Raw genomic sequence first — 13806 nt, forward strand, 5'->3', positions numbered from 1 at the left:
TAATCTTGATTTTGATTTGTATTTTTAGTTGAGCTTCATTGCTTGCAGGATCTTAGTTCCCCAACGAGGGATTGAACCTGGGCCCTGCCAATAAAAGAGATGAGTCATAACCACTGGACCACCAGGGAATTCCCTGATTTATATTACCTTTGATAAGAATTCTTGATTCATTTCTATTACTAATATTTTATGATGAATTTTTTAATCTTCACACGGATTGATCATTTTACTTTTTTCTATTTTTCTAGTTTTGTTTCCCACTAATTCTGGCCTTATAAATCGAGTTGACAAGTGCTTTCTCCTTTTCTTAAAAATAAATCATAGAATTACTGGTAATTCTTTTTTAAAAATTTGATAGAATTGTCAAATGCCATTGTTGCAACTTTTTAAAATTACTGTTTGTAAAGGAAAGCCCCTGAGACTGCGAGGGAAAGTGAAGTGGAGACATTTATTACTCAGATTCTGGTGGAGATTCATGGTATTGTTAGAGGGAACATGTAAGAAGTCCTGCAGGGTCTTGCAGAGCATGGGACATATACCTTTATTAGGATCCATAGATGGGTTGTTTGAGTTGGATTGATCAATTCAAACTCAAAAGAGTAGGAATTGCTAAGCTTCAGTCAGGGGAGGAGAGTCATATCCAAAGAACAAGAAGGGGCAGGCAGATGGTGATGGGGAGTCATATCCTGTGTCTGCTGTTACTTAGGATGTACTGTCCAGGGAAAGGGCAATGTCAGTTCAAGACCCCTGCAGGGCACTTGTGGTTAGTCACTCAGTCGGGTCGACTCTTTGTGACCCCAGGGACTGTAGCCCCCAGGCTGCTCTGTCCATGGGAATTCTTCAGGCGAGAATACTGGAGCGGGTTGCCATGCCCTCTTTCAGGGAATCATTCCAACCCAGGGATTGAACCCAGGTCTCCTGCATTGCAAGTGGATTCTTTACTGTCTAAGCTCCCAGGGAAGCTGGCAGAACAGTAGGCTACACCAAATACATCAGCACTCATATGATGGAGGAGTTTAAGCTTTCACAAGCACTGTCTCTGCTTTTAGGTTTCTTAGACGGTGGGCATTTTGAAATTACAAATTTATATTGCAATTCAAAGCAATTACCCAAATATGTTTCACATAGGTGATTTGTTGTAGGTTATGGGTTTCATGGAATTGGTGCATTTCATCTTAAATCATGTAAACTTTTTGTAAGAGTTCCTTTCTATCCTTTTCATTTCTGTGTGTTCTGTAGTAATAGCCCCTATTTTATCTAGTATCAGTGATTTTATTTAGTGTAAACAAAGGAGGGAGAAGTCCTAATAGAAGCTGAAGTTATCATATATAGTAATATTCAGTTCAGTTGCTCAGTTGTGTCTGACTCTTTGCGACCTCATGCGTGGACTGCAGCATGCCAGGCCTCCCTGTCCATCACCAACTCCCGGAGTCCATTGGGTCGGTGATGCCATCCAACCATCTCATCCTCTGTCGTCCCCTTCTCCTCCTGCCTTCAATCTTTCCCTGCATCAGGGTCTTTTCAAATGAGTCATTTTTTTTGCATTAGGTGGCCCAAGTATTGGAGTTTCAGTTTCAGCATTAGTCCTTCCAATGAATACTCAGGACTGATCTCTTTTAGGATGGACTGGTTGGATCTCCTTGCAGTCCAAAGTAATAATATTACATACAGCCATTTATCAACCTTCTGTGAGATCATGTCTGCCCTCTGATACCAAGCTTGGCTACTAGACTAAGGCAACCCTCCCTTTCACTTGAGAGAATTGCACTTCTTTGCCCATTTCATGCAAGCTTGTCTTTTTGAGTTCCTGGGCCAATCTAGTATGAGTGGAGAGGCATGTTTCAAGTTTAAATGGAAGCTTTCAAAGCTTTTGATTCTTGTAACCCTGTCTTCTCTACACTGCAAGAATGGTCTTCGATAGACTGAAATTTTATGCTGAATGACAGGATAGGATTTTAGAAACAGGTGAATAAAGACAGATACAGAAAGAGAATGTCCAGAGGGTGAAGTATGTGATTTGATGGTTCCTCTGCTCCTTCTGAAATCTATGAGCACTTAGTCTTTACTTTGTAGTAGCATGACTGGTGAATAACTAAGAAAGGTGAAGGTTGAGACCAAAACCCTCTTCATTTCTAGATTTTTGATTTTCAGCAAAACATTAGTCTTATGTTTTTTCCAAATATTAGCTACTAATTAAGTGGCCATCATAGTTTTAATAAATGTGAATTTTTGAATTTCATATTTCCACCTAAAGAACATGAAAAATAAAGGGAAAATATGTTAGGGCTGGAGTATGTCAATAGTTTGTTCTTTATCCTGAGAGTATAATTTTAAAAGATACATGCTTAATAAACTTAACTGCAGTAATTATTTCAGTCTATGTAAGAATACCATGCTGTACAACTTAAACTCACAGTCATGTAAGTCGGATATATATCAATAAAACCAGGGGTGAGAGGTGGGAAGTGTAATGTGCTTTTAAAAGGCAAAACACTTAGGAAGAATGCAATTTATAAGAACTTATTTTTAATGATTTGCATTTTTAAAAGCAATGGTTAGTGACAGAAATTATCACATGATTTAGTGCTCCAGTCTCAGATGCTAGGTTCTGTCCTGAGGCTCTAGAACCAGGAGAGTGTTGAATTTGTCCTCCTGGCTGAAATAAGAATGGAAAAGAAAAGCTATTCTGTAAGGTATCAGTGAGAAATGACCCACTTTATACTAGGGAAATTTTTCATTAATCATTCTAGTGTGTAAAACAGAGCATGTCCGGCTCTTGTTTCCTTAAACTACTGAAATGATTTCTAACTGCCCGACTGGAGACCCACTTTTCCAACCACTAAATTCCTTGAGCCTTGGGAACAAACCTATTGCCAGTATGTTTTATTGAAGCCATTTTCAACTTGTTAGGGAGATATATATTAGCTTCCCACCTAAGTAATCCACACAACAGTAAGCTCTTACTCCAAAAGGTTCAAGACAATAAGTTAACAGAGCACTTTGAGGATATGAGGAGGAATCATCTCTCCACCGCCTCTTTGGGGGCTGCATAGAACTGCCGCCATTTTCGTCACGCCCCTCGCCGGTAACGCACTGCCAAGGTCCCGCCTCCGGAAGCCGGGCTTCTAAATTTGCGCTTGCGCAGTTTCTTACGGAAACGGAAGTGCGGAGCCCAGCGTGAATGTCGGGCGGTGCTGGTAAGCGTTTCCTTTCTTGTGTAGATTTGGGCTGCGAGGCTCCCCGACTTTAGTCAAACCTCAGTGTCTTCGGAATGACTAGGGATCTGAAATTTCAGCACCCGGTCCTCCGCCCTAAGTAAAACGAGTAGTCCCCTTACTGATCGGGTACTTTGGGTTTAAATTAGTTTCGAGGTTTGTCCCTAATCTTGCCTTTCTGCCTTCGGTGCACGTGAATGCCTCCCTTCGCTACATTATCCTGCTTAAATCTCTTTACTATCTCAGATCAGATCAGATCAGTCGCTCAGTCGTGTCCGACTCTTTGCGACCCCTTGAATCGCAGCACGCCAGGCCTCCCTGTCCATCACCAACTCCCCGAGTTCACTGAGACTCAAGTCCATCGAGTCAGTGATGCCATCCAGCCATCTCATCCTCTGTCGTCCCCTTCTCCTCCTGCCCCCAATCCCTTCCAGCATCAGAGTCTTTTCCAATGAGTCAACTCTTCGAATGAGGTGGCCAAAGTACTGGAGTTTCAGCTTTAGCATCATTCCTTCCAAAGAAATCCCAGGGCTGATCTCCTTCAGAATGGACTGGTTGGATCTCATGTAAAGTCCTCTTTTGCGAGGTCCTTTTACGCCCCTCACCTCCTAGCTTAGCCCTTTCGCCCCTGGACGGCAGCGCTGGCCACCCCACCCGGGGAGAGGCCAGCTAGCTTGTCAACCTCAACCTGGACTTGGTGAAACCGTTTGTGTCTTTTCCCGCGAAGGGGTGCTGAAGAGCTCCGTGCCAGAGTCCTTTATATCTCATCTTTTTCGACAGGCAAAGTGGTAGATAAGTGATACTAGAATAGGACCCCTTGTGAGGCTAACAAGTGGGCGGGCAAGAGGGTGCCATGGCCTGAGGACTTACTGGGCTACAGTTTGAAAAGGGAAAAGTGGGGACGAGAAGACCTTTCTTGTCTTTCTTGAGTAGACCTTTTGCTTCCGTCTTCAGCCCCTCCTCCAGGTTAGGCAATGGAGTTTTCTTGTTCCTGCAAGATCAAGTTAGATCCACAAATTACTGCTTTTTATGTGTGCGAAGAGAGTGTCCTAACGTAATGAGCTCACTGGGCACAATGTGGGTTTCATGCCACCATTGTTTTATTGTTTTGTGGCTCATCTTATGCTCTGTTGTATGGGTTTATTGCTATGTAACCCTGCTAGGTTTTGTGGTTAAGCAAATCTGATGTCTTGTGTAATCATTGACTTACAGGCATCTCCCTTATTTTTTCTACTGGCAATGCCCTTAGTAGGATAAACTTTTCTTTTCTAAGTTTATTTATTTGGCTGTGGTGGGTCTTATTTGTGGCATGTGGTATCTAGCTCCCTGCTGCTGCTGCTGCTGCTAAGTCGCTTCAGTTGTGTCTGACTCTGTGCGACCCCACAGATGGCAGCCCACCAGGCTCCCCCGTCCCTGGGATTCTCCAGGCAAGAACAATGGAGTGGGTTGCCATTTCCTTCTCCAGTGCACGAAAGTGAAAAGTGAAAGTGAAGTCACTCAGTGGTGTCCGACTCTTAGTGACCCCATCGACTGCAGCCTACCAGGCTCCTCTGTCCATAGGATTTTCCAGGCAAGAGTACTGGAGTGGGGTGCCATTGCCTTCTCTGTGACCAGGAATCAAATCCAGGTTCCCTACATTGGGAGTGCAGAGCGCTAGCCACTGGACCACCAGGGAAGTCCCAGGATTAACCTGCTTTATCCCTTTACTCTGTCTCTATCTCTGGTCTTCTGGAGACCCCACCCCTCTCCTGAGAGCTCCCTCCCTCCCAGCCCCACTGTCCTCCCTTCTCAGGTTGGTCTGTCAGCCACTCAGGCCTCCCCTTCATTGGGAGCCTTTCCCCACCCAGGCAGAGGTGACCTGGGGCAGCCATGTGACACATAGTGTTCTTCTATGTGTTACAAATTCCACCCGGTGGAAAGCCTTTTCCTGTAGGCAGGCATCCTATTCAATTGCCATCCCTGTAAATATGTAGGGGACCAGGAAAAGCAGAGAAATGAGCAACTGAGGTAACTAGAAAAACTGGGAACAAGAAAAGAATGAGGGAAAATAGCTAGGAATAGAAAGGGTGGCTGAGGGACTTGTTAAAAGAGTAAAATGAAAGCGGTTAAGCATTGAAAATACCAGGTGAATAAAATAAGTAAAATTTTAAAAAGATGATTCTCCACTGATAGGATCTGTCAATAAAAAAAAAAAAAAAGCACAATGTGAGGTTTGCAAGTAAACTTTTATTTGGGGCAAAATGAGGACTGCAGTCCAGGAGACAGCACTTCACACAGCTCTGAGAAACTGCTACAAAGAAGCAGGGGGAAAGGTCAGTATATATGTGATTTTGGTGAAGGGGGAATACATGTAATCAAGCACATATTTTTTCCAGAAGATTTCTACTTTTGTGAAGCTTTGCTAATCACAAGGAACAGTCATCACCATGAAGGATTTTAGTGCTTTTCTAGATATGGGGAGATATAAGAATTGGGCTCATAAAATTGGCTCCTAAAAATATCTGTCTGAAGACCTGGGCTTTCAGTTTTTCCTGAGCACAGAGTACCTCATTTCTGTTCTCCACCCTAAAGTCCTTTCAGAGGGTATTGAAGATCAACACCTGCAAAAGCACATGATTTAATCCTTGTAGAAGTAGATAGGTAGATTGTTCTTCAGTCCCTAAGTTGTGTATGACTTTTTGAGTCCATGGACTGCAGTACATCAGGCTCCCGGTTGTCCACCATCTTGCCAAACTCATGTCCATTGAGTCAGTGACGCTGTCTAATTGTCTCATCCTCTGCCACCTCCTTATCCTCTTACCTTCAATCTTTCCCAGCATCACAGTCTTTTCCAGTGAGTTGGCTTTCGCATTAGCTGGCCAAAGTACTGGAGCTTCAGTATCAGTCCTACCAGTGAATATTCAGGGTTGATTTCCCTTTGGATTGACTGATTTGATCTCCTTGCAATCCAGGGGACTCTCAAGAGTCTTCTCCAACATCACAGTTCAAAAGCATCAATTCTTTGGCCCTCAGCCTTCTTTATGATCCAGCTCACACTTCTGTACATGACTACTGGCATGTAGGTAGATGGCAAGTGCCAGTTTGTAGCTGACAGAGAGTAACATAGAGGGGCCTTGGATCAGCAGTAGGGCAGGGCCACTAAAGGAGAGGCACTTCACACAGAGTGGGGTGAGAGGATGAAAGAGCTGGACACTTGGGCTGCAGAGCTGCATGGCGCTGGGAGAGAAGGAGGATCAAGTGTGACCACAAGAGGAAGCGAGAGCAGGAAGGATGCATGACCACCTGGGGTGTCAGAGAAGGGGGAGAAGGGGAGTGGAAGAGGGAGAGAAGGGGTGTAACTGGAGGGCAGAGGGAGCAGGGAGGGGCAAGAAAGAGGCAGAAACACAGAGGGAGGACCATCAGAAAGGATGCAGAGACCAAGCATTTTGAGGGGAACAGTTTACAGAGTGGGCAGGACAGGTGTGAGGGAAGAAACAGGAATGGCACAGAGTGCCAAGGGGAAGAAAAGAGACAGATAAACCGACTAAAATGGAAACAGTAGAGCAGGTGGGTAGTGGGAACTGGATGCAGATGGATGGTGAGTTGTTTGGTTGTGGATAAGTTGTGATACATGATTTCTTATTTTAAGAATGTAATAAAATGTCTCTGTACAGATGAGGATGAGAATAGCAGAACTTGTGTCTTGTGCATTCTGTAATTCTTTGTATCAGACGATAACTTCCATTTGCAAATGCTATTTCTCCAGGACAGTGATTTGACTCACTCAGTTGTGAGTCGTCCCCTTCCCTTTTCCTGACATGGGGCAGAAGAGCAGGGAGAGGATAAAGGGGGCAAGAAGTGATTGAATCTGTCATTGCATCGTGTCTTGAAAGGAACATTGAGAGTTCTTTTCTGTGATGGGCTTACTTTTTTCTTTTTATATCTTTACATATTATTTGTTTTGTAGCATGGAAAAACAATTTAGTTCGTTCACTTTCTACTTCCCTAGAAGAGGAACATTAACTTCTGTAACAAGCTTTGGTGGTCTTATATAATCAAGTAATTCTTTTCTAAACGTTAATACACTGTGAAATTTGTAAAGTGTTGACCCACAATTACTAGGTGATAAAAATTCACAAATTGTTTCTTTTTAAAATGTGTTTCAGATACCTTGGAGGCCTGCCTGCTTTCTCCTCTTTCTCTTTTGTATTGGAAAAGCTCTTTGGTATGTAATAAATAATTTTAGACAGTTTTGCTGGGTACTTGGTCAAGTTATCAGTGGTCTTTTATATTAACAGACAAATCCTAGTTTTACCAGTTAGTCTAATATTTTGTTTTCTCCCTTCTTGTGTGTCCTGCTAGGAGGAAGAGGAGGAAACAAAAGGAAGAGAAGTCAGAAATGGCTTTTTCTCAGGTAAGTCATATTCTTAGTTGTTTTTCAGTCTGTCCTTCTTGAAATGACCTTCGTTTTTTGGCTGTTTGCTGGCTCTTGAGATTCCCTATGAATTTATGAATGATTGTTTTTCTATAGGTGCAAAAATTGCCTTTGAAATTTTGATAAGGATTCTTTATATCTGTAGACCACACCCCCTACAGGGGAAGCGTGGAGTCCTAACCACTGGACCCTAATTTGCGAAGTCCCTAATTTGGTGATTTTTTGTAAAGAAAATTTTGCAATGAAACTTTATTGACTTGATTTTTATAGTTTGCTACTTTTAAGCAAAGGAAGTGTTAACTATTTTTAATCAGTTTGACTGGCCTCTTAATTTCCATTGAAAAATTTGGGGGTGTATGCTAGGTCTTATCTGCTGGGTTGCAAGTGAAGGAATTTCTTTTTTTTTTTTTTCCTATTCTTTAAATTTTATTTTTAATTGGAGGATAGTTGCTTTACAATGTTGTGTTGGTTTCTGCCATACAACAACATGAATCAGCCATGGATATACATATATCCACTACTTCTTGAGCTTCTCTTCCACCCAAATTTGGTCATTTTAAAAACATAAAGTTCCCACTGCATGATTAGAGGGTGTGTTTCTTTCATATATATCTCCAGGGACTTCTTAAAGAGTTTCCTACTCTTCAGTTTAGAGGTCTTGCACCTAGTTGGCTGATATTTTCCCTAAGGATTCTATGGGATTGGTCTCTGATTTTCTGTTGACATTGTTCATTGTGTATCGAAGTGCAACTGATTTTGGTGTGCAGATATTTTATGCTGCAACTCTTCTAAGGTTTTTCTAAATTTTTGTTTATTTATTTTGGGCTGTGTTAGTTCTTTGTTGCTGCGAGTGGGCTTTGTCCGGTTGTGTCAGTTGGAGGCTACTTGCTAGTTTTGGTACATGCGCTTTTCATTACAGTTGCTTCTCTTGTTGCAGAGCACAGGCTCTAGGTGGGCAGGTTTCACTAGTTAGTTGCCCCACTGCATATGGGATCTTGCTGGACCAGGGACTAGCAGGTGGATTCTTTACCACTGGACCACTGGGAAAGTCCTTAGTGTTTTTAAGAGTAGTCAGTTTTCTTCTACAATCTCTTCTGGGTTCTATATATAAAATCTTGTCACCTACAAAATAAAAGGTAATTTTGCTTTCTTTTCAGTTTAGATAACTTGGATTTTTTTTTTTTTTTTCCCTTTTCCAATTGCTCTGGCTAGGTTGTTCAGTAGTTTCTTGAAGAGTAATACAGAGTGTGCATCTTTCTCTTTGTGGTTGTAAGGATTTAGCAGTGTGGACTTCCCTACTACTGCATCTTTGACTACCTGTTAATTAATTTGATATGCTGTGTTTTTATTTTCATTCACATGCTTTACAATTTTCCCTGTGATTTCTTCTTTGACTCATCCCTTCTTAAACAATAAACTGCTTACTTTCCACTTTTGGAAGCTTTTCCTGTTTTTCTTCTGCTGTTTATTTCTAGTATCATTTTACTGTGGTTAAAGGAGATACTCTTCTCTTTTTTAGAAGATACTTTTTATGTTCTCAGCCTTCATATATTGAGCTTTGTTTTATGGTCTAGCATGTGGGTCTGTGAAATGGAGAAGGTTTCAAGACATGTGCTGGAGAAGGATGTGATTCTTTCTGTTGTTGAGTGGAATGTTCTGTACACATTTGTTGCTGCTGCTGCTGCTGCCAAGTCACTTCAGTCGTGTCCAACTTTGTGCGACCCCATAGACGGCAGCCCACCAGGCTCCTCTGTCCGTGGGATTTGCCAGGCAAGAGTACTGGAGTGGGTTGCCATTGGCTTCTCCTACATGTTTGTTAGGTACAGTGATTCTACAGTGTTGTACAAGTGCTCAGTTTCCTTGTTGATCTTTTGGTTTCCATGCGCTGGTAAAACTCAGGTAGTGAAGTCTGATACTAATGTTGTGCTGTTATCTATTTCCGTTTTTACTTCTGTTAAGATCTTCTTCATTTTCAGGGGAACTCTGATGTTAGATATATACATATTTGTAATTGTTATATTTTCTTCGTAAATATACCTTTTCCCATTTCATAATATATTTTGTGTCTTTTGTTAGGTTTTTCCTTAGACTGTTTTGTCTTTTGTCTGATATTGTGCAGTAACCCCTGCTCTCTTAAAGACTGAATATCTTTTTCCATCCTTTCACTTTTCACCTTAGACTTGTGAATGTTCACCGTTCCAGCCCTGACATGCTCTCTGTGTGTCTTGCTCCCACTCTGTTTTCCTCCTGTCACTTTCTCCAGTGGTCCCTGCTGGGGCACACTGTACCATGGTGAAAGGCAGGCAGGACCTCTGGCCAGCCCCCTTCACTCCGGTGTCACTTCAGCGAGAATTCATCAAGTATTTCCTTCTGATCATGATGTTTGGTGAAATATTCTTGGTTGATAACAATATATTTTTTTCCATGTTGTTTTTTTTTTCTTTTTGTCATGATTTTAAATTGTCCAACAAGTTTTTTATTTTACTATGGTGCTAATTTTGTTATTAATCTACAAATAATGTGTAATAATAATAACTTTTCCAAATTTGAATCAAAGTTAATTACTGCCAAAAACAAACTCGTTGGCCTTTATTAATGTCTTTTGGTTAAGACGACTGTGGGATAACATGGCCACGGCCATGGGCTTCACAAAGATCACCCCAGAGACAGAGGCTGGAGCAGGATAGTGACCAGCGCTCCCATTTCCAAGCATGGAACCTGCAGTGGCAGCAGATTGGCCCTAGGTCCACCAGTGGCAGCAGAAAAGCCTGGGTATGGTCGACACGCATGCAGCTGATCAGCTCCACTGGCAGACAGTGGAGGGCAGCAGATCATCTCTACAGTGGACAGTGACTCCCAGTCTGTGGATGGACCCCAGGTAGGCCAGCCACTCCTGGGCAGTGGATGGCTGCGGGATAGCCAATGGCAGCAGTGAGGCCAGGGTTCCCTGCACTTCTGGGCATCATCCAATGTCAGCTGCAGCCCTTCCTAGACCACCTTCCCCGCCACTCCAGCAGGGCCTTTGCCTCAACCCCTGGTCGCACGTTGAGAGACTCCACAGCCAATGAATGTTTAAATGCTCAACGGGGACCAGCATTGGGACTGTCAGAGCACCAGGCATGTCATCCAGCTACACTGAGCGGCTGAAGGGCATGTCCTTGCTAGTTAGGGCCTGACAAAACATCCACTGGAGAAAGGAATGGCAAACCACTTCAGTATTCTTGCCTTGAGAACTTCATGAATAGTATAAAAAGGCGATAAGATACGACACTGAAAGATGAACCCTCCAGGTTGGTAGGTGCCCATATTCTACTGGGGTAAAGTAGAGAAATAGCAAAAGAAAGAAGAGGCTGAGCTGAACAACACCACAAGAGACGATTCTACACATGAACATCACCAGATGGCCAATACTAAAATCAGATTGATTATATTCTTTGCAGCCAAAGATGGAGAAGCTCTATACAGTCAGCAGTAAAAAGACCTGAAGCTGACTGTGGTCAGATCGTGAGCTCCTTATTGCAAAGTTCAGACTTATATTGAAGAGAGTAGGGAAAACCTGTAGGCCATTCAAGTATGACCTAAGTCAAATCCCATATTATACAGTGGAGGTGATGAATAGATTCAAGTGATTAGATTTGGTAGACAGATTGCCTGAAGAACTGTGGGTGGAGGTACATAATATTGTACGGGAGGTGATGACCAAAACCATCCCCAAGAAAAAGAAATGCAAGAAGGCAAATTGGTTGCCTGAGGAGGCCTTACAAAGAGCTGAGAAAAGAAGAGAAGCGAGAAAGGGAAAGATATACTCACTTGAATGCAGAGTTCTAGAGAATAGCAAGGAGAATAAAGAAAGCCTTCTTCAGTGACAAATGCAAAAAAATAAAGGAAAATAATAGAATGGAAAGACTAGTGATTTTTTTAAGAAAATTGGAGTTACCAAGGGAACATTTCATATAAGCTGGATTGAGAAAAGGCAGTGGACCTAGAGATCAAATTGCCAATGTATGCTGGGTCACAGAAAAGCATGGACATTCCCAGAAAACATCTACTTCTGCTTCACTGACTATACTAAAGCCTTTGTGTGGATCATAACAAACTGGAATATTCCTAAAGAGATAGGAGTACCAGACCACCTTACCTGCCTCCTGAGAAACCTGTATGCAGGACAAGAAGCAGCACTTCGAATGAGACATGGAACAATGGACTGGTTCAAACTGGGAAAGAAGTATGTCACGACTGTATATTGTCACCCTGCTTATTTAACTTATATGCAGTGTACATCATGAGAAATGCCAGGCTAGATGAATTACAAACTGGAATCAAGATTACTAGGAAAAATATCAACAACCTCAGATATGCAAATAGTACCACTTTAATGGCAGAAAGTGAAGAGGAACCAAAGAGCCTCTTGTTGAAGGTGAAAGCAAAGAGTGAAAAAGCTGGCTTAAAAGTCAGCATTCAAAAACGAAAATCATGGTATCCAATCCTATCCCTTCATGACAAATAGATGGGGGAAATGTCAGATTTCATTTTCTTGGGCTTCAAAATCACTGCAGACAGTGACTGTGGCCACAAAATTAAAACATGCTTGCTCCTTGGAAGAGAATAGCTGTGTCAAACCTAGACAGTGTTTTAAAAATCAGAGACAACACTTTGCCAGCAAAGGTCCATATAGTCAAAGGTGTGTTTTTTCTAGTAGTTATGTATGGATGTAAGAGTTGGACCATGAAGAAGGCTGAGCATCCGAAAAATTGATGCTTTTGAACTGTGGTGCTGGAGAAGACTCTAGAGAGTCCCTTGGACAGCAAGACAATCAAACCAGTCAATCCTAAAGGAAATCAACCCTGAATATTCATTGGAAGGACTGATGCTGAAGCTGAAACTCCAATACTTTGGCCACCTGAATCAAAGAACTGACTCATGGAAAAGACCCTGAGCTGGGAAAAACTGAGGGCAGGAGGAGAAAGGGGGACAGAAGACGAGATGGTTGGTGGCAGCATTGACTCAATGGACATGAGTGAGCAAACTCAGGGTGATTGTGATGGGCAGAGAAGGCTGGAGTGCTGCAGTTCATGTGGGTACAAAGAGTGGGAGAGGACTTAGCGACTGAAAGACAACAACAATGCCTTCCTGTGTAAGTTTAAATGGACAAAATTATATTTTTAATACAGTTATTTTGTTGAGGTTGGAATTAAAATACTCTACTTTTTTAAATGTCTGCACTGTTTTTCAGTAGCCTATTATAAAATCATGTTGACAAATGCATTTCAGTACAGTTGATCTTTCAGTCATTTTCATTGTCTGGAAGATCCTGAATGCACATGAATAAAAGTGATGAGGAAAACATATGAAAAATCTGTCTAGAATATATTCCTCTCATTTTTGTTAATTTAGTGTTGATGTGTATACATATATTCAGTTCAGTTCAGTCGCTCAGTCTCTCAGACTCTTTGTGGCCCCAGGGACTACAGCACGCCAGGCCTCCCTGTCCATCACCAACTTCCCGAGCTTGCTCACACTCATGTCCATTGAGTCAGTGATGCCATCCAACCATCTCCTCTGTCATCCTCTTCTCCTGCCTTCACTCTTTCCCAGCATCAGAGTCTTTTCCAATGAGTCAGTTCTTTGCATCAGGTGGCCAAAGTATTGGAGCTTCAGCATCAGTCCTTCCAGTGAATATTCAGCACTGATTTCTTTTAAGATTGACTGGTTGGATCTCCTTGCAGTCCAGGGGACTCTCAAGAGTCTTCTCCAACACCACAGTTCAAAAGCATCAATTCTGCTCAGCTTTCTTTATAGTCCAAATCTCACATCCATACATGACTACTGGAAAAACCATAGCTTTGACTAGACAGACTTTTGTTGGCAAAGTAATGTCTCTGCTTTTTAATATGTTGTCTAGGGTTGTCATAGTTTTCCTTCCAAGGAGCAAGCGTTTTTTAATTTCATGGCTGCAGTCACCATCTGCAGTGATTTTGAATCGCAAGAAAATAAAGTCTCTCACTGTTTCCATTGTTTCCAAGAGGAACTAAAAAGCCTCTTGATGAAAGTGAAAGTGGAGAGTGAAAAAGTTGGCTTAACGCTCAACATTTGGAAAACGATGGCATCTGGTCCCATCACTTCATGGGAAATAGATGGGGAAACTGGAAACAGTGTCAGACTATATTTTTGGGGGCT

At 42.2% G+C, this 13806-nt stretch overlaps 1 protein-coding gene across 4 annotated transcripts in view; it reads left to right on the forward strand.

The window, feature by feature from the left end:
* Nucleotides 1-1564: 1564 nt before the first annotated feature.
* The window catches only part of LOC102393230 (zinc finger protein 239), a 34709-nt gene continuing 22467 nt past the window's right edge, over nucleotides 1565-13806 (forward strand). For 3 of the 4 annotated variants that reach the window (XM_044931547.2, XR_006640201.1, XR_006640200.1), the window contains exons 1-3: nucleotides 1565-3197; nucleotides 7361-7419; nucleotides 7558-7608. In XM_044931547.2, the coding sequence (XP_044787482.2) occupies nucleotides 3182-3197; nucleotides 7361-7419; nucleotides 7558-7608 (126 nt within the window). In that variant the 5' untranslated portion in view covers nucleotides 1565-3181. The remainder of the gene's footprint in view (nucleotides 3198-7360; nucleotides 7420-7557; nucleotides 7609-13806) is intronic. The other variant, XM_006049379.4, reaches the window with a different exon arrangement.

This window comes from Bubalus bubalis, chromosome 18, assembly GCF_019923935.1.
Source record: "Bubalus bubalis isolate 160015118507 breed Murrah chromosome 18, NDDB_SH_1, whole genome shotgun sequence".
NCBI classification, from domain to species: Eukaryota; Metazoa; Chordata; class Mammalia; order Artiodactyla; family Bovidae; genus Bubalus; species Bubalus bubalis.